At 36.1% G+C, this 21350-nt stretch overlaps 1 protein-coding gene across 4 annotated transcripts in view; it reads right to left on the bottom strand.

The window, feature by feature from the left end:
• The window catches only part of ATP2B1 (ATPase plasma membrane Ca2+ transporting 1), a 135292-nt gene that overhangs the window by 42621 nt on the left and 71321 nt on the right, over positions 1-21350 (bottom strand). For all 4 annotated transcript variants that reach the window (XM_081083317.1, XM_081083319.1, XM_081083318.1 and 1 more), the window contains exons 2-6: positions 20157-20579; positions 9547-9744; positions 5063-5317; positions 4848-4973; positions 493-633 (exon numbers count right to left, since the gene is read on the bottom strand). In XM_081083317.1, the coding sequence (XP_080939443.1) occupies positions 493-633; positions 4848-4973; positions 5063-5317; positions 9547-9744; positions 20157-20364 (928 nt within the window). In that variant the 5' untranslated portion in view covers positions 20365-20579. The remainder of the gene's footprint in view (positions 1-492; positions 634-4847; positions 4974-5062; positions 5318-9546; positions 9745-20156; positions 20580-21350) is intronic.

Genomic DNA, 21350 nt, shown 5'->3' with positions numbered 1-21350 from the left:
ATTACACAACAAACATAGTAGGTGGCAAAGGAAAGCCTTTGACACCTACATAAGTACAGACTGAAGGTTAAAAGCTCAATGAGTCCAAAATGTAATAAGGCTGGCAAAGAAGGCTACTACTAAAGTAGCAGAAAAAAATACGCAGACGGGAAGCAAGAGTTTAATTCATTTTCTGGTCAGATGACAGGGAGAGTCTAAAACTAGAGAATAAACAGAATAAAGACAATGGGAGTGGTTCAAGATGAAGTTACCCCATGGTAATGGGGACTGATGCATTCACTAAAAGCCTTTCATGGACTATTTAACCTAAAAGAAAAACTTTCCCTCCACTAATTCTACCACTTTACAGGACAATATTGGGCAATACTGTAACTTTTTTGTAGAATTTTTCATATCAAACTTCATTAAAGAAGTGTATGTTTTACACCAGTTCTTAAAATTTAGTTGCCATTTTTTCAAATACCAATTCTTATAGCAAATCGCCATTCTTACTTTTCTTTTCCTTTTTCTTCTCATCTTTCTTCTCTTCCTCTTCACCTCCAGCTCCAAGTAAGGTAAAAATAATTCCAGTTTGAGAATTTACACCTACAGCAGTAACTACCATTCTTCCAGAGCCTTCCATTACATGAGTACCTACAACAGAAAACTTGTTTACTTATTAAAAATAGATTTTTCCTCCTATCACCAAATTTCAAATTTTAGTAACATTGTCTTTAATATCCTTAATATTTAATAAAACGAACTCAAAGAAAATATTAAATAAAACCTAAATTCTTATGCTTAAGGGTTTAACTCTGTAATCACTCATAACTGAGTTTAACACAACTCAACCAACTCATTTATCATTGGGCAAATTATAACATCTCAAAAAATGACAACAGATCTAGAGTGAGACTCACGCCTATAAATGCAAAGTGCTCAGAACAGTGAATAGAATTTGTTGAAAATAAATGCTCAACTTAAAAAATTCTATCATCATCATCATCATCAGGACCTTTACCAGAGAAATGCATTGTTCAAAAAAGAAATGTGCTTATAACCAAAGGGATCCCACAGCAACAAATGCCCCATTTCCCACACTCAACCCCACAACCTCTACCTAACCCAGACCCCTCATCCCAGTCTGCCTAGACTACCACAGCAGCCTCGTAGGTACCTAAATCTATGTTTATAGTTCATCCTAGAATGTTTTAATCTTTCCAAAATGTGAGTTTTGCCTTAAACCTCTCATAGCTCAAAAACTTCTGAGGCTACACTGCCCACTGGACTAAGTGCAAGATCACCTTGAGATCAACCAACCTTTCAAACCTTTCACCCACTACTTCAATATAACATTCCATTACAGAAAGCTAGGGAGCAGACATGGGAATACTGATTGAATTCAGACCATCCCTCACAACAATGTCCAGAGTTGGCAGACATGTTTATTCTTACTCCCTGGAAACATGCCCAAGGTTACACCACTATTAAATGGCAAGGCAAACATTCAACCCTGCTCTGTCAGAGGACAGAGGACATAATCTTCTTACAATGTAATGCTGATAAGTTTGTTTACAGTTCAACTGTACCTTTTATCAATCACTAATATTTTGGTGAATTTTAAGTAGCTTTTGAAACTTAACACTTTTTTTAAACACTCAAGTCTTCTTCAGTTATCACTTATTTATTTGATCTCCTAGTTCACAGCCACTGGGAGGACAGGGTCTACAGCACCTACCACCATCTTATGTAACAAGTCAATGCTCAAAGGTTATTTGCTAAATCTATATATATATAAAAGCCTAAGCGACGATTCCACCATTTGACCAGTAGCTATGATGTGTACTGACCACCAGGGGGCAAACGCTCAACACACAGGTATGGAAACATGGAACAGACTGATGAATCTCAGAGGGAAGGGAGGGAGAGTAGGGTGGGAAGAAATTAATCCAAGATCTTATATGCATACCAGAGGCCCGGTGCACGGATTTGTGCACCGGTGGAGTCCCTCGGCCTGATCTGCGGGGATCGGGCTGAAACTGACAATCTGACATCCCCTGAGGGGTTCCGGATTGCGAGAGGGCACAGGCCAGGCCAAGCGACCCCACCGGTGCACCATCCATGCACCGGACCTCTAGTAAAATCTTAAGGCATATGTGCTTACTTCAGTACTTAAGAATTTACACTTAGCTATTAATTATGGAGTAAAATATCCAATAAGAATTTTTTAGGCCTTTGATTTTCTTGCTTTAACAACCTATATTCTAAATGTTTCACTAATTATTAGTTTCTTTGCCAGTGAAAATGCAAGGGAAACAATAAATGACATTTAGGACAGCAAAACAACATTTATTGGGCAGGTACTATGTGTAAAAGACAGTTTGTTTCTTTTAAAAATTCTGGCTTTCAGATGATGTCAATGTTTTATGTTTTGTTCTTCCTTACCACAGGTAATCATATGTTTGCAATTAATGTGCTCAAAATAAACAGTTTTTGTTCTAGCCATAGCCCCATTGCTAACTAAAAACTGCTTTTAAAGATCTAAATTTAAGAAGCCAAGAACAGCAGTGAGAGATGGCATCATGAGAATAAATTTAAAAATAAATGCATTTCATGTTTTTTAGTACATTTTTGGAATAGGGAAATAAATACAGAAAAACTTTCCCACCCGTACTGCGATAAGGGACTCTACAAAGCTATTTCAATCTTTTCCTAAGCATGGAAAATTTATAGAGTTTTCTTGGTATATTTGGTGTGTTAGGAACCTGAGTCTACATAAACTTACCAGAAATTTCTGTAAAAACAGGAATGGACCAAAGTTCAGTTAAAGGATTTCAACCTGAAGAGTTAAGCACTAGGTAAATAAGCTAGATGTACATAAAAGTCCATGAGTAAAAATGGCAAAAGGGCAAGAGGAGACTAATTTAGTTCACCAAATACGGCCCAGTTAGTCTATGGCAGTGATGGCGAACCTTTTAAGCTCGGCGTGTCAGCATTTTGAAAAACCCTAACTTAACTCTGGTGCCGTGTCACATACAGAAATTTTTTGATATTTGCAACCATAGTAAAACAAAGACTTTTATTTTTTATATTTATTTTATATATTTAAATGCCATTTAACAAAGAAAAATCAACCAAAAAAATGAGTTTGCGTGTCACCTCTGACACGCGTGTCATAGGTTCGCCATCACTGGTCTATGAAGATAATGTAGGTTACACAGCTTTCCTCTCCTTTGGAAAGATTATATTTGTTTAACATTAAATACCGTTTCTTAGAAGTATGGCAAAGAATAAGTAAAATAAGTATACACTGTATGTAAATACATTATCATTATATAGCCAAAATATTTCTGTCTATTTGGAATAAAACACAAGCATATCAATATAAAGAAAAACCCAAATAGAGTACAAATGTTCTTAGTATAAAATATTGAAGGCACACAAGATTTAAAAAACAAACAAAACGATGTCTATATTACAATTGAAACTTTTACCCTATTAATAATGGTGTTCATAAATGTACATAAATGTAATAACTGATTTTTTTGATAGTTTATTGATTTTTAGAGAGAGAGGAAGGGAAAAGGAGCGCAACATTGATTTAAGAGCGACAGATCAATCAGCTGTCTCTTGCACACTCCTTCCCCCGCTTCCCCCAGCCCCGGGATTAAGCCTGCAACCCAGGCATGGGCCCTTGACTAGGAATAGAACTAGCAACCTCCGGGTGCATGGGATGATGCCCAACCAACTGAGCCACACCAGGCAGGGCTAATTACTCTGATTTTTAGTGGTGTGATGTTCTGCAATATCCTTTTTTGGCACATATTTTCAAATCTTAAAAAGGTAATAATTAAACTTAGGTATGTGCCCCAAAATTGTGAATCTAACTTAACTGACTGACCCTTGTCACAGGTTTGACTTTTGTTTCAGTAAAACCATGTTCAACCAACTGAAATACAAAATTCACAGAGAATAACTGAAAAATTATAGCTGTCAAGTTTTTGAATAGTTCAATCAGTAAGAATCTCCTCACCACATATATAAAGTGTTACCATTTCATTAACATCTGAAAATAATAAAAGACAAATGGACAACTCACTTCCTCCAAACTCTAGTATAATTCAATTACTAGAAGGCAGCTTGTTTATAATTATTCCCATCATCCCATTTCATTTCCAGTTAACCATAGGTCAAGCTATCAGCCAGGCTGTTATAAGAATCTCTCAAGTAGACAACCACCTCCTCCCTTTTTCAAACAGAGTACTCTCACCCATACGAATCCTTCCTTTTCCTATTCTCAGGACATGTCTTAACCATGTGCAAATGTAATCCTGCTTAGTGGATGTGGTGCTACTCCTGGACCTACTGTAGATTAATCATATATTCTTTGAGAAATAGTTTATTTTTCAGACTTTGTCCTCAGTAATTTAATGCGGGAGTGGGGTTAGGTAAGCTTTAAAGATTTTATCAGTTCTGAAAAACACACACAAAGCAATAACAACAGTCGTTTGTAGACCATCATAGACAATTCATTGATTTGCTTTAAACACATTCTTCAATTTTATACTTCAACAGGCCATATTTTAATTTTATCATTAGACTAAAATTAGCTTATACTGACTCTCAAACATCTTGATTTTTTTTTGGACTCAGTTACCTCATTTGTAAAATATAGCTTTGGATTCAAAGATCTCTAATGTCTTCAATAACTTACAAAACATAAAAATCACTAAGGATTATGAAGATTAAGCCAGCACAAAATCTATAATCCTCTTCACATTATTGGCTTTTAGGGAAACTGTGTTTGATGACAATGGTATACAGTTGTGAGGGAGAAAAAAGTTAAAAGTTATAAAAGAAATTCATACCTGATAAAAGTAAGGGATCCTTATCTAAAGACTTTCTAACATGATCAGATTCACCAGTCAATGAGCTTTCATCAATTTTAAGATCATTGCCTTGAATAAGTATGCCATCAGCTGGAAGAAGATCACCTAAAACAAAAAACAATACTATGCTAAACTGTGAACATGATTATAATAATTGTACATCTAGTGTCAGAGCTATTCTCTCTTCTACTTACCATATTTCACTTGAGCAATATCTCCAACAATAATGTCAGCTACAGGTATCTGAATGACCTGACCACCCCTGATGACTGTGAACTTCTGTTCTTGTTCAATTCGACTCTGCAAACCCCTAAACTGCTTCTCCTTACTCCAGTCATTGAAAGCCGTCACCAGTACCACACATACTACTGACAAGAGGATTGCAGCTCCTTCAATCCAACCAGTTTCACCTTCACCTTCTTCCTCTCCAACAGAAACTTCTCCACAAACTATTTGGAAAGAAAGAAAATGCTCATCAAAAAGGATTCTGAATTGATGGTAATAGCATGTAATAAGTTAATTATGAGCTTTATATACCTAGTTAATTTTACTCATAACTCTAAACATCTCACTGTACTCAAAGCACTCTGTAATAACAAAAATGTTTACTATGTCAATGTCAAGTTCCCTGCCTCTGAAGGTTCTCAACCTCAGGACAGGGAGGCACTCTAGGGCACTACTTAAGAGTAAGGACTGGAAAAATTTAAATCCCAACCTTAAGGCAAGTTACTTATTTCTGAGACCTGGTTTCTTCATCTGTCCAATTAGGATACCACCATTAGCCTAGTGTTGTGGTGAAAATTCAATGAGAGGACATCTGAAAGTAGGTAGAGCAGTGACTGAGACATCCTGCACACTCTATCAACGGTAAATGATATTTATAATTACATGTGGTAGGCAAGACAAGTATTATGTGCTACCCAAGAATATATTTACTATATTAATTTTACTGGAGTATGATCAAATATTGGCTTTTATAACATGAAAAGTTAAGAAAAGTGCTACTTATTGATTCAACTATTTGAGCACCTACTCTAGGTGCCAGATACCATTTTGGGAGCTAGGGATACAGCTGTGAATAAGACATACAAGCTTCCTCTGCTCACAGAAACCATACTCATATTGGTAGGTGTGAAAGAAATATGAAGAATTCAGATAACAAAACACAAATAATTAACATCAGATATTGTAAGTGCCACGAAGAAAATAAAACATGGTGACATGCTTACAAATGAAGAAAGACGGCTAATTACGCCTGGATGAACAGGAAAGGCCCCTCTGAAGTCTCCATGACATTTGAGTGAGGAGCCAAATGATAAACAAAAATTAATCACATAGCTTGAAGGGAGCAGCATTCCAGGGACAGATTAAAGAAAATACAAAGGCTCTATGGAAGAAAAGAGTTCAAAAAAAGATATAGAGGGGAAAAAACTCAAAAACTCAAAACTGTAGAGTCAATAATGGTGAAGAAAGAATAACATAACAGTGCTTCTTGGACTTTGGGCTGTAATTTATTTGTGAGTCTAAAATCAATTCAGTGGCTCGTGACCAGCATTTTGAAAAATACTGAAATAGTAAAACAGAAAATTAGTAAAGATACGTATGGTTTCTTGAAAGCTTACTTTGGTTATTTATAAATTCTCATGAAGGCATATGCTCTTCTGTGTTCCTATATAAGTTCTTTCTTAATTGAGGGTTGAGCTGAAATCTCTGAAAGTCAATAGTTCTCTTAGGACAGGCAAACAGGAAAAAGATGATTCAGAAGAAAAGAATGAATAAACGAATGACACTAGAAATAATTAAAGCATATTCCAGAATAGTGAGCATGGACAGAAGAGGATGTTGAATAAAGATTAACCTGGGAATTATGTGGGACAGACGCAGGGAGAGAAGACAGAGGCTAGAATAAGACCAAAAGGATAATGTGAATATTCACACAAAAATTTGTCTCATATTTCATGAATGTGTAGTGGAATTTTTCAAAGACTGCATTATATGTGCTAATACAATAAAATGAATAAAGAAGCAGAAGAGAATCCAGTTATCTTCAATTAAGCCAGACAGTAAAGAGATAAAATAAAAAAAACCACTATTCTTTTCATGATTTCACAGCTTCATTAATAACAATTAAACATAGTAATTATAATTATTTATTTAAACAATATTTAATTATTTTAAAGTGCATTGCGAAATATTTTTAAATTTCTCAATTTTAATTCAGAATACAGTAAATATCTACAGATATAACTCACATAATCAAAGCTCTTTGGGGTCCTCAATACTTTTTGGAGCGTAAAGGGGTCCTGAGACCAAAGATTTGGAGAACTACTGGTAGTATATACACTGGTGACTAAAGATTTCTTTATGATATGGTTTATAGTGCTTCTTTTTACACCAAACTGTATCAGTAAGAAATTTTGACTATTCAGATTTCTATGACTGTAGATTTGCGATTAATGGATTTCCTTTTAAGCAAAGTACTACGAGACTTAGTGCTAAAACACAACATGATAAAAGATACATGAAGTACATTAATAAATGTTAAAAAGAATAAAGTACAAACACTAAACAGCTTCTCAGCATGGAGCAAATATAACTTTATATGTTTTATTAACACCTTCTAATAGATTCTGAGTCTCTTTAAAGGGCCTTATGACACTGACAACTCTAGATCATCTTCCCAGTTGGATCTAATACCAGTATCTCCTTAAGCAAATTTGGGAAAGGTCTGCAAATGAAGCAGTCCCAATTCCATGAAGATTTGCCTTGACCTTATTAGTAACAAAACCAGTCCTGTTGAAAATACTTTACTTTTTTAAAAAAAATATATATTATTGATTTTTAGAGAGGAAGTAAGAGGGATAGAAACATCAATGAGTGAGAAACATCATCGATTGGCTGCCTCCTGCATGCCCCTACTGGGATGGAGGCCTGACTAGGAACTGAACCAGTGACCTCTTGGTTCATGGATTGACGCTCAACCACTGAGCCACACCAGCCAGGCAAAAATATTTTTCTTTAGTTTTCTTATAGTCTTGGGGAAAAAAATGTTAGAAAAAGATTTTTTTATAATTTCTTTATTGATTAAGGTATTACATATGTGTCCTCATCCCCCCATTACCTTCCCAGTACTCCCTCTCATAAGTTTTTAATAATCTGCTAACTCACTCAATTGTATCATACTAATTCCCAGTACTCTATAATGACAGTTGTGCAAACTGAACACTAATGATTTTTGCTATATGTTGCTAAACATGATATGACCTTCCTTTTCAGATAAGAAGACATACATTTACACATCCTCACACCTACCAACTCAACGCACACATATATGAACACACACAGACACATCTACACAAAAACATTTTTAAAATATGACAGGATAAATATATCAAAATGGTATGGCAGTAATCTCTAAGAAGTGGGATTTTCAGTGAGTGCTACTTCCTCTAAATTTTCATATCCCTCCTAATACTCCCATCGCAAAATATGTATTATTTTATTGCATTATTTAATAAACACGTCTTTAAAATAAAAAGTTTTTGAAATAATGTGACTTAGTACTGACAAGAATATTGCCTAAATCCTTTCTTAGCTACATCAATTATTGTCAACCACAGGCCATTTCGCCCCCTTTGGGATACTGGACAATGTCTGGACACCTGTTTGATTGCATTCTCTTGGGAAGTGGTCTAATTAACATGGCAACAAAAAATGTTCAGTGCAAAATGTCATATGTTGCTGCTGAGAAACCCTGATCTCAGATAAATAGTATTATTCTGTGACCAACTTTCTTCAAAGGAAAAAAAAAAGTTTTCACAGGAGCTATAAGCATACCTTTGAAGAAATTACTTTAAATGATTACCTAAGTCAACTTTTAGAGTTAGCAAATACACATTCAAGTCTTCATAACTTGAAAGGCACAAGAATGAATCTTTCACAAATAAAAAATATTTTGGTAAAACGCTTTTCAGATATATAAAATACTATTGGTTCACATTATAGCTATTTAAATATACTGCCAAAACCCAAGCTAGATTTGCTAGCAGGTGTAGAATATACTGTCAGAAATACCCATTTTAAAATACATGTTTTAAATGGAGAAGAAATTTAAAAGAGAAATGAAGGCCATAGAAAGGTGGGAGAAAAACAAAACCATTTGTAGCTATAAGTTGAGGTAGATCTACCATTCCAGTGTATTTTTCACTAATCAGGATACTTTGTAGTATAAACATTTCTTGAGTGGCAAGGAAATTACCCAAATTATGAAAAGAACAACACATTTTAAGAACTTCAAAAGTAGTGGATTGAAGAAGAGAACAGAATTTTGCTTTCATAATGATTTCCCAGGAGATTTAAAAAAATCCAAATAAAAAATTATTTTACAATAGTGCTCTAAAAAACTTGAAAACAGTGATGGTACAGGCCATATCATATATTTAACCTGTCTCACTGTAAAATGGAGGTGACGTTATTATGTCATAGGGTTGTGAAAATTATCTGAGGTAATATATTTCAAGAACTACTAAAGGCACTGGGCACTGTTAGAATGGTGTCTGGTACATAGCAAACAGTCAATAAATGCTGGTCTGCTATTATTATTATGTATTAGGTAAGCTAATGAGCTTAAATTAGCATCACATATCAAACTCTTTTTTTTCCAACCCAATTTACTTACGTGCATTGTCCCCTTCTGGAGGATGATAAAAAGAAAGGCCCAGTGATACTATGGCTGCAATTTCTAATATAATTAAAGTGACATCTTGTAATGCTTCCCATACTAACTGAAGAAAGGTTTTTGGCTTTTTAGGAGGTATAAAGTTCTTTCCAAACACTGTTTCTCTTCTTTCTATATCTACAGGGTTTCCACTTAAACCTAATAAAAAGAAACAAGATTTCAGTGAACAGTTTTAGTATTTACAAATGAAAATATTTTATTGAAAACAGTCATTCTTTACACTTTAGATTCTGATTCATAAGGCTCTATCAGAATGGTTTATTTTTGTGCATTAGTCATGTTCAGAATTTAAATGCAAACATGTGCAGTGCTTTAAAATTGCATTTTAAGTAACTCAAAATTAACGATTTTTACTTTTCCAAACTGCTTATTTTTATACTATTTCATTCCACCTCGTAGACTGCTAGAGGCCAGAACTGATATGACACAGATCATTTTTATATTGGCATTAAACATTTCCATGATCTTTACTGATGATGTTTTCCCTCCCCAAATGGAGAACTATATAAAGATATTTATTTTGCTTTACTTACTGCATCTTGGTTAACTTAATCAGTGAACACCTTTGATTTTCATTTATATTTACTGAAGAACAATGAAAAGCCAATCTATCACAAGCTCTAGCACTTCTCTTACCAAAATGTCTGTTAACACTTGGACTGATAAAAGATTTGCAAGTCCCAAAAAACAGGAGACTTAGAATGCCCTTTATTTCAAGTTCTACTTAGGATTTATTTCCAATTGAAGAAATATTGACTGAGTGCACTTACTGTCACTGTAAGGAACATAGTATTATGCCTAGTGTGTGGAATTAGAAAGTTATGAGGGATAGATTAAGAGAGAGTTGGGTGAACAACAATTTTTCATCCTATCAAACAAGTTCTCCTCTGATTTAACCTGTTGATCCTGTCAAACCTAAATATATCCAAATTTGCTCATGCAAAGTATGTACACACATTACTGTGAGGGTATGAACACACAGCAGTGGCAAACAACAGTTTTCCTTAGTCGGTTTAAGAATATCAAAGAAGGGGGCAGAGATACCAGGGTGATATGACTTTTAATTTATCACCACAAATTTAAATTTGTAATTAATTTCAACTGTTTTGGGGAGCAGGGCAAGAACACATTCTAAGAGAACATGAAAGGAGGAGGACAGGAAAACAGATTACTAGAAGGCTCTGGGTTTTAAGTGGTTTAGCTTTTAATCTCAATGCAGAGGCAGGTGGGAAGTACAAGAGAGAGAACAAAGCAAGTATATTGTTAGAATACACAATGAGAAATAAACATATAGATTTTAAAGTGATTATTTACTTTGTTAAAGGTACCACAACTATGCCAGAGCATGTTTTCATTAGCAGCTCTAACAAAGTTAGTCCATGCTGGGCAGCTCAGAAAGCATGTTAGATTTCTGATGACAAAAGTCATCAACGGACAGCTTCCACACAGCTCTAGGCTTTGAGGCAGTGTCAGTGGAAAGAAAGGCAGTGAAGGATTGCAGCAATTGTTATTAGGTGGAAAGGCATTATGAGAAGAAACTTGCAAATTATAATTCAGAATCCACACTGTTTCTTCAGACTAGAGCAGTGATGCCTAATCACACCTGGCTGCACACTGTTAACAATGATCCCTGGTTCATTGGATGACAGGAAAAATCAATGCAGTAAGGTTTTCCACAAAAGTTTTTTTTTGTTTTGTTTTAAAGAAATATACTTTGAGATGCTGTTCCGAGATTATGTGCTTGCTGCTTTTCAAATTAATGTCCTTTCTTTTATGAAAGATTATTAGATAGTGGGTAAGTATGCTTTATATATCAATGCCCTTACTAGCACAAAAAAATAAAAGACTGCTATTTCTCCTCCTGTTAGTCTTCAATGTTTTTTAAGAAATTTGTTTGAAGATATTGCAATGTTCTACCAGTTTAGCTCACACCTAACAGAGCTCACCATTAATTACATATACAACACAGGTAGTTTTAAATAACACCACTGTAACTATAAAAATAATTCATCAAAAATTTACATTGGCAATATTTTATGTTAATGCTGAAAAGAACAACCATAGAGCTAAAGACAGCTTAAAAATTTGCCCTAGAGGGAATCTGCCCTAACGCAGCTGGTCTTCAAAGTTATTATAATTCTTCTATCACCACTCATACAAGCACACACCTGGGCCACTACACCAATCAAGCGGTCTGGCTCAGGAATTAGAAGACCTACATTCCAGTCCATCTACTGAAATCCTGTGCAAGTCACTTAACTTCCTTGGGGGTGGAGAGAGGGCATTCGCATTTGTTAGTGTAACATAAGGTTATTTTGAAGAACCAAAGGAAAAGGTACGCAGTATGTGTATCATAAATGATCGGGTAACAGAGTTAAGAAAAGGGGAAGTTAGAACATGAACACTGCAGATTTATTCTAAGTGCAATGGAAATCACAAGAGCAGAAGAAAAAGGCCAGTTGAGAAGCTGTTGGGTACAAAGTAAGAGATGATGGTGCACCTGGGTTTTAGAGGTGGGGCAAACTGACTAGATCTGCCAGGTGTCTTGCAAGAAGATCAGATAAAATTTGCTGAGGACAGGGTATGGATGAGAGAAAGAATAAAGATGTCATCTAGATTTATTTTTTGGGTGGTCCACGCATTTAGGTGGATAGATGGTAGAGACATTTACCAAGAAAGAGCAGGCTTGGGAAACTGCAGAATTGGTTGGAAATAGGGAGGCAGGAGTTAATGGTTCTGTTTTACAGGTTTACACATGAGATGCCCATTAAACATACAAGCGAAGAAGTCTATCTGTATTCGGAACTCAGGGAGAGATCTGAGTCAAAGTCATCAATATACAGATGATTCTTGGGCCACGGGCCCAATAAGAGCTTCTGGAAAGCTAGACGAAGTAGACAAGAAGAGAGCAGGGCTGAGGCAAGAACCTTTGAACAATGCAACATTTGGTGATCAGATAGGGAAAGAGAAGCTAAAAACAACTAAGAAGAAAGAGAAGGGTGGGGAAGGGTATATGACTCATAAACAGGTTCATGCAATAGTAGAAAGTCTAGGAAAGAAGAGTTTTTTAAAAGTCAAAGATAATATAGCTGACTGTATCAATGGTGTTACAAAGGTTGAGTAAGATGAAGGTAGAGAACAGACAACTGGCTTTCACTAGAGAGAGAGACTGGTGACTTTGATAAGGAATATTCCAGTGGAGTGGTATGTAAAGAAAGTCTGATAAGAAAGAACTGACAGAGGATGAAAATGAGTAAGTGGAAACAATGAGTATCGATAACTTTTTTCCAGGAGTATGATGCAATGGGGAGAAATAAAGCAGTGAAGGTGAATTAAACTGGGTAAATACAACCCCATTTTGCTTTTTAAAAGATGAGTGATAGATATTAAGGCAAGTTATTTACCATGGAAATAATAATGTAGAGACACTGATGTTACAGGAGACACAGACTAGTGCTCAAGTAAAGCCTTTAAAGAAGCAAGAGGGAACAGGATCCAGGGCATGGGTGTTAGTCTAGTATAGGTGCAGGAAGAGGCTGCCACTGTGAGGAGAGAGAAAGCAAACTTTGTGGGGAAGAGATTTAGCTAAGCTGGTGGAACTGGTAATGAGACCTACCTGGTCTGAGTTATAAAACTAGAGTAGATATAATATAAAATCATTTAGGACCACTTACGAATAAACATAGTGAGAAATCCTCTGCCTAGTCCTGTTGGCTCAGTTGATTGTGGTGTTAGTGGCAATGAGGCCAAGGGCAGGCATTGCATTGATCTCCTTATGGCCCAGTTCACTTCACAAACAAATAACAACAACAAAAGTAGCCTCAGAATGATATGCTTTTCGGTTCTGGATTCACCATGTGGGAAGTATAAATAAAAAGCCTGTATGTATTCTATAAATAGATAATGGCTTAAGAGTATTGTTATATATTTGAAAAGGGCATAATATGGAATAAAATGCAAATTGTATCAACAGGGTAATGTTTTACAAGAAAATGAAGCATCCCAACTGCCGGGACTAATAAAAACATGTCTCAATTTAGGAAATGAAGAGGGGAGACTACTGGAATGTAGTAAGCAGGGAGGCTGAACTGAAAATCATGGCTAATACACAGTACACACTATAGTCTTATCAAATTCTGTACTTGCAATTAGGTCCTATTTGTATGTGTGCATGTGTCTGTGTGTGGTGTGACAGTGATGGTGGCAGCAGCTGCTCTGACTTCTCTAAGTGAGGGCCACAGGAAAACATACAGACCTAGAGAGCATGCAACAATATTTTTTAATGTTCCTTCTTCTTGGGAAACAGACTATTACTCCTATCATATCACCAATTTCAAAAGACAAGGAGACCAACCTCACTCAAAATTTCAGAATTACTGGTCTAATGTCAAACTTACACATCTGTTCCCAAATGCCGACCTACTGCAAGCCAGGCACTGTGATAGGCACTAAGCACAGGAAAATGAGTCAGACAGGACGTCTTTCTCGAGCACCTGCCCTCAAGAAACTCAGTTTTGTAGGACAGACTGACGAGCAACCAGTTAATCACAACTCAGTGTGTTGAATGTTAGGATGGAAGTGCTGAGGATGTTTTAGGAGCACACAAAGGGAACTGGAACCCAAAATTTAGGAGGTGAGGGTAAGGGAATTCCAAGATACCTAACTTGAAATCTTAAGAATAATTTAGAGATAAGCAGTTGTAGGAAGGATGAGGTAAAGTGTTGTAGGTGAAGAGATTAGTACAGTAATAATATGTATGAGACCCAGAAACAAGAGTGACCTTGGCACAACAGTAGTTAAGAAAACTGAAGACTTCACTATGCCCAAACACCGAGGAGCAGAGAAGACAGAGTTGGAAAGAAGAGGTAAGGTTAGAGAGGTAAGTAGGAGTAGATCCCACAGAGGTTTGCTAACCGAAGTGAGAAGTTTGAATTTCATTCTAAGGGCAATGTGAAACCACGGCCAGCTGTAAGCAGGGAAGTGAAAAGCAGCATGAAGGAGACAGAAAAGACACCAGTTAATGCTGTTACCTGAGTCACCACAAGAGAAGACAGTGGCCTCAAACAGGGTAGTGGGGATGCAGAGAAGCAGACACCCTTGAGTGAAGACTTAGGACTTAGAATTTTCAAGTCTTGTTGACAGAAGTAAGAGTGGGTGAAAGATTCCTGTCAAGGTCAAGGGGCCACCTCACAAGATGGATAACAGCTTCACTGGAAAGGGGAAAAAGAAAAGGATGCTTTCAGAAGGGAAAGGTTGATTAAGTAAAGATTTCTAAAATGAATCAAGCTTTTAGCCTTGAAGCTCGGGTGAAAAACTTAGATGACGGCTACAGATGTGGGAATCAGCAGCAGATGACATGTGAAGTCTTAGGAGTGGATGGCATCACCCAGGGAGAGGGTGCAGGTGAAGAGAAATGTGTGTAGATGAACAGAACCCAAGGCCCTGTCAACGTCTAAAGAGAAGCATAGGAGCTGATGAGACTTGCCCAGATAGGAAGAAAGAAAACCCTAAGAATATAATGCTATGAAAGCCAGAACAGAATATTTTGAGAAGGAAATCGGTCCATTATACTTAGAAAACAAAATTTTAAAAAACCCCTAAAACTATGCTGTTTCAGACTCTTCAGGTACAATTCTATAAAATAATACGTACGCTACAAAGTTAGAGGAGTAGTCAGTGTTATAACTATCTTGAAGAGATTTATAAGCAATGAAAACTAGTGACCAGAGCAGGTATTAAATGTATAATTCTCTATTTCTATTATAGCAGCAAAAAATTTCTAGGACAAGGTCATGCAGAATCATCAACATAAAAACCCTTGTTAGTAACTCTATACACATATGAAAGCACCATGGCTGGCATACCAGAGCCATGCAAATGCTTGCTGAATGCCTGCAAGGCTGTGCCAATCTGTATAACCAAGTACAGACATCAGAGCATTCTTGTAGCAGCCAATAGGTCAATAATGACTTATTCTGGGCAAAGGGATGATTTTTTTGAGAGTTCCAATAGATTTTTCACGGACGAATGTTAGTTTTATTGTATTCCAACATGAAGATGTGGTCAAACACCAATACTAACAGCCTAACTTCTATGAGTGCAAATATAAACCACCATTTGAAACATTATGGAAACATTGGTCAGCAAGGGACAACTGCTGTTGACACTACTCTGCTTCCTACCACATACCTCTGTTTCTTTCTACCACTGTTTCCTTTTCTTATTTCCTTTGCTTTTTTCTCTTCTACCTAATTTTAGCAGCTACCATTTTAAAAGCTTAGTATCTCATTTGCTTTTTTGCTCTTCACAAATCCATGAAGCCATGCCTCTTACAGAATTCTCCTAAGTACCTGTCTTGAATTTTTATAAATTCATTTTTACCCTTTGTTTATTGCAGTACAACTGAATGATGAAATGATACCAGGGCCAGAGATATGCATTCTAGAAATCTTATCATTTGAGAGTCTAGTCTATCATTCAATATAAAATATAATATGGATAACAGGAACACATTAAAATGGAAAAGATACCAAAAGCTAGTGTAAAATTAAAAGGATCAAGAAATATGATTTAGAATAGGAATAAGAAAATAATGTCAGAAAACAATGAGACAAAACAAAAACTGTAATGGTAACTTCATGCATTTAGGATGTTATTAGCAAGTTATTTTGGCATAAAAGTACACCCTTGGATTCTGAGGACAAAATAGGTGCTTACTCTCATAGAAAAAACTAAAAATATGAAGTTACAAGTCTCAATTCCTGTGAACCTTGAAATGTATAGTTCTAATTCTTTTAAGAATAAAGATGGCTAATCAGAACCACTGCGAAGTTTTTAATTTGAAAATCACATCTGGTTCAAAACACTTCCTACTGTTCAGGATGCATTCAGTAGGCATCAAATCAAATTAAGTTAAAGGTCTACCCTCCTAGAAAGCGAGCAACAAATAGCATGCCAAATGACGGAGCACACAAATACAACTTCCTGAATAGGGCGTTTGTATTTTAAAGACTGACTGATAAACAGAAACTTATTTTTTTCCATCATGTGATTCCTGCCGCCAGAAAGTACTTGCTGAGCCCGGACAGTGTAGCTCAGTGGTTGAGTATCAACCCATGAACCAGGAGATCATCGTTCGATTCCTGGTTAGGGCACATGCCCAGGTTGTGGGCTTGATCCCTAGTAGGGGGCGTGAAGGAGGCAGCTGATCAATGATTCTCTCTCATCATTGATGTTTCTATCTCTCTTTTCCTCTCTCTGAAATCAATAAAATCATATTTACAAAATAAGAAAAAGAAGATACTTGTTGAGAGGAAAGAACACAGGTACCTCTTTCTCAATATTAACTCTTTCGTAAGGTGTATGAGCTGAACTTTTATAACAGAAAGTACACCAGAACAGTTAAAAGCATGCTCCCTGTAGCTTGAATCCCTGCTCTGGTCGTATGAAATGTGAAACTTTAGATAAAGTCATGTAACCTTTTGGTGTTGTGGGTTCTTTGGCTGAAAAAAATGAGTTAATATTTGTAAGTGCTAACAACCAATCTGGCACAAAAAGCGTGATGTGTTATATGTCATTTTTGTTATGGTTTTTAAGAAATGTCTTAAGTTGCTCTTCCAGACTTTCTAGCAATCTAATATTGACAATCTCAATATATCTGATTTTCCTTCTCCACTCATTTTTCTCTAAAGTACATATCACTATCACACTGCACATTTCATTTAGTTGTCTTGTGATTTTGTCTCCCCCATGCAAAAATAAGATGGGAATTTTTGTTTTATTAATGAATGTGTGCTCAGAGCCTAAAAAAAGTACCTGCCACATAACATACCTTATAAATACAATATTCCAGCAATTCTGCGATGCACATATTCTTACAATTTATTAATACCTCTGAAATTAGGATGTAATTTAATTATACTCTTAAATTATCTTACAATTAAAACTGCTAACACTAAATTTTTTTAGAGATATATAAAATATATGACAATTAACAACCTAGATTTGATGAAAGAATGTGTCAAGAAACAAATTAATGAATGAAAGAACTAAAGGGAAAGGTAAACTTTAGTTTTACCTAATCAAAATTCATGTACTTCGAAAAATTGTTTTATTTTTTCTAGTACCTGTGTCTAGACTAGACCATTTCCTTGGATAGATAAACTTCTAGCAGATTATCCCTGATGATTCATTTATTACCATTTGCTTAGTTGATCAGTGATGAAATGTTCATTAGCTTTCTGAGTGAATGAAATACTTCCAAATTAAACTAAAACTACTACTTTGGAAATAATACTCTTGTCAAGACTGCTGCTGTTCTAATTCTTACAAATGTAAATACAAATGTAATGCATAAAATGGCCTTTTTCATATTCTCTAAACAATATTTAAATGGACAAACTATATATAAGCAGTGAAGACAACAGTTCACACAAACTTTAACAAATATTAAATTCACAATACTAGGAAGATGAGCAAGAATTTTCTAAGAATGAAAGAAGAAAAAATATTGCACACATTTATTTAAGAGCATAAAGCAGTAACAATGCACACGAAATTTTGAGGGTTAAGTGGTAATATCCAGAGATTATTTGCAGCTTCCAAAATGTTGTCAAAGGGGTACTAAACCACCCCCTCCCCAAATTTAAAAAATGTACTAGATGCAACATTTTCAGTTAACTTAATAAACTTCACTAATTACATCAAAATCGATGTAAGGAGCACGCAAAAAATAATAGCACAAAAGAAACTCGAGTGCAAACTAATGAAAATCATGTCTGAGAACACATCATGGAAGAGTAGTTAGTTATTAGAAGACAGGATTTTAATTAATAGCAGAGGAATACAGACATGCTTGGGGGAAAAGCAGTTAAATACAGATTTGAAACTGATTTTCGATTATCATTTTTGTGAACATATATTGAGGGCTTTTTAAAACTGCTAATGCCTCCTATTAATTTGGTGATTATGAAACATCCAACAATTAGGTTTTAGATTAAATGTAATTAAAGTATATATGGTTGACTTAATGAATAAAAACTGTATTAATGTGCAAATCTCTAAGGTGATCTAAAGTTAGCTAACATTTCAAAATAGATTTGCATAATGAATTCCAAATTTTTTCAAATTACTATCTGTTAATATCTATGGTTCTGTTCTTGATACTTTGAATTTATATGAACAACAAGAATCCCAGCTACCTTAAGATGCTATAGTATATTGAAGAAATAACTAAGAAGAGTTCATGTTTCTAGTGGTTCTGTGTTGAGGATAAGATCCAGAAAATCTGGAAGTTAACTGGTCTTGCAGAAAAAAGAGCATACTCCAAGTGATGCAGAAAGTCTTTTTAGGATATGTGTGAATACTGATACTATCTTCCTCAAGATTATGCTACCTCAGAGAAATCAAAGTAACTACCCACCACTGAAACAATGAGAAATTCACATAAATTATATAAACATTACAAAAATAATTTTAATATTCTTTAACAATTTTAGAAATAACTTTTTGCTATTAATTTAAATTTTATCACAAGTAGTAGCATGGCATAAGATGTTTTAGGAAGAAAATATTAAGAAAAAGACTTCTGCATAATTTCTCTAGAATTGGCTTGCAATAAAATATATACTAATATACTTTAAGTTTAAGCACTAATAATTTCCCATCCTTACTAAAATATAGTCACCACCAAACATTCATCTTCATGTATTCTCCCCCATCTTTTGCAACTTGAAACTACCTGACATTAATTTTATGTTCAACATGATCAATGTATAGAACACCATCCTCCTCAAACCATTTCAAAGATCATAATACTGTCTTCATGATTAAAAGATTTCCATCTTGGAAATATATCAAGTGAAAATTAAAATCTTTTGGGAAACATTTTCCTTCTAAAAAATTATACTTGTAATGGAAATCATGATTTTTCCTTTTTTGATTTCCCTAAAGAAACTTACAATAAGTCAAAATTAATGAAACCAAAGGCTTCTGTGAGCATAGAGAAATGAAACATATTTCCAAGATTGTTTAATATGTTTAATATTTTTAATCAAAGGAAACACCTGCCCTGTCAAAAATTACCATGTACTCTCCATTTGCTTTAATACCATCTGAACTAATTATTCAAGTTTAGGTTAAAAACAAACTCGGCCAGGTATTAGCAGTGACAATTACTTTAGGTCATCTGGCAAAATGAGAATAGTGAGCAGGGCTTATTTCTACTGAATGCCCTGAGGGTTTACCGAGCCTGGTTCCATACATTAGCTCAAGGAGATAGACAATCTAGCTGTCATACACAAGCAACAATAGTCTGTTCAGCAGTACAAAATATTTCCTCCAGTCAACCAAAAATATATTAAGTAATTTACATTATTTCTTGATTTAAAATTATTTAAATGCACCAATCTAACAGTTAACCTACCTTTAATGTCACTGAAATTATGGTATAAGCATTACAAAAGCCAAGACAATATAAACATGTTCATTTATGAGCCAAGTAAACAGTACTCTCCAGACAAAGAACTAAAATCAAATGCACTAAAACTCACCTTCATTGGGAGATGTTTTCAACCTGGTGCAAATTCCATAGACATCTCCATAGCTTTCCTGTATTTTTCGTAAAGCATCGGTAGACCTGAGATCCATGAGAACCCGCAGCTCTGCGAGCGTAATTCCAAAGTCTCCATCATGATTAGCTTCCTTCAAAGAGTTTTTAACTCCACTATATAAAACAGAGTTGTTTGCCATGTCGCCCATTACAAGTATAATTTTTTAGAAGGAAAATGTTTCCCAAAAGATTTTAATTTTCACTTGATATATTTCCAAGATGGAAATCTTTTAAATATGAAAATCGTTCTTAAACCAAACACTCATTGTATGACTTTGTAAAGCAGCATCAGCATTTCCCAGAGAAGTATCTTGACCTTTGGCCCATGACTAGTTTCTTCACATCAATCATGAGATGTACACATCTGTAAGAAGAAAATACAAGTTACTAAAATCCATCTCAGAATATTGTGCATGTAAGCAAATGTCATCAGGTAAGCTAATCAAAAGTCTATCATTTAATTACTAGAGGCCCAGTGCATGAAATTCATGCGGTGGGGGGGGGGCGGGGGGGGGTCTCCTCAGCCTAGCCTTCACCCGCTCCAATCCGGGACCCCTCGGGGGACATCCCTCTCACAATCCTGGACCGCTGGCTCCTAACCGCTCACCTGCCTGCCTTCCTGGTTGCCCCTAACTGCCCCCCCTGCCAGTCTAGTCACCTCCAACTGCCCCCCCCACACACCGCCTGGTTGTCCCTCACAGCCCACCCCCCCTGGCCTGGTTGCCCCACACAGCCTGTTCGGTTGTTTGGTCGTCCTTCACTGCCCCCGCTGCCAGCCTGGTTGCCCCTCAGTGCCCCCCCCCCCCCAGCTAGCCTGATTGCCCCCAACTTCCTCCCCTGTTGGTCTGGTCATCCCCAACTGGCCCACCCCCCGCCAGCCTGGTTGCCTCTCACTGGCCCCCCTGCTGGTCTGGTCACCCCACACAGCCTGCTGTTCGGTAGTTTGGTTGTCCCTCACTGCCCCCTCCGCCAGCCTGTTCGCCCCACGCAGACTGCTGTTCAGTCATTTGGTCGTAACTGACTGCTGCCCCTGCCAGCCTGGTCACCCCACACAGCCTGTTCGGTAGTTCGGTCGTCCCTCACTGCCCCCTCTGCCAGCCTGTTTGCCCCACGCAGACTGCTGTTCAGTCATTTG

Source organism: Myotis nattereri, assembly GCF_964212035.1.
Source record: "Myotis nattereri genome assembly, chromosome: 2".
Taxonomy (NCBI): domain Eukaryota; kingdom Metazoa; phylum Chordata; class Mammalia; order Chiroptera; family Vespertilionidae; genus Myotis; species Myotis nattereri.
This window is presented reverse-complemented; position numbering and strand designations above follow the sequence as displayed.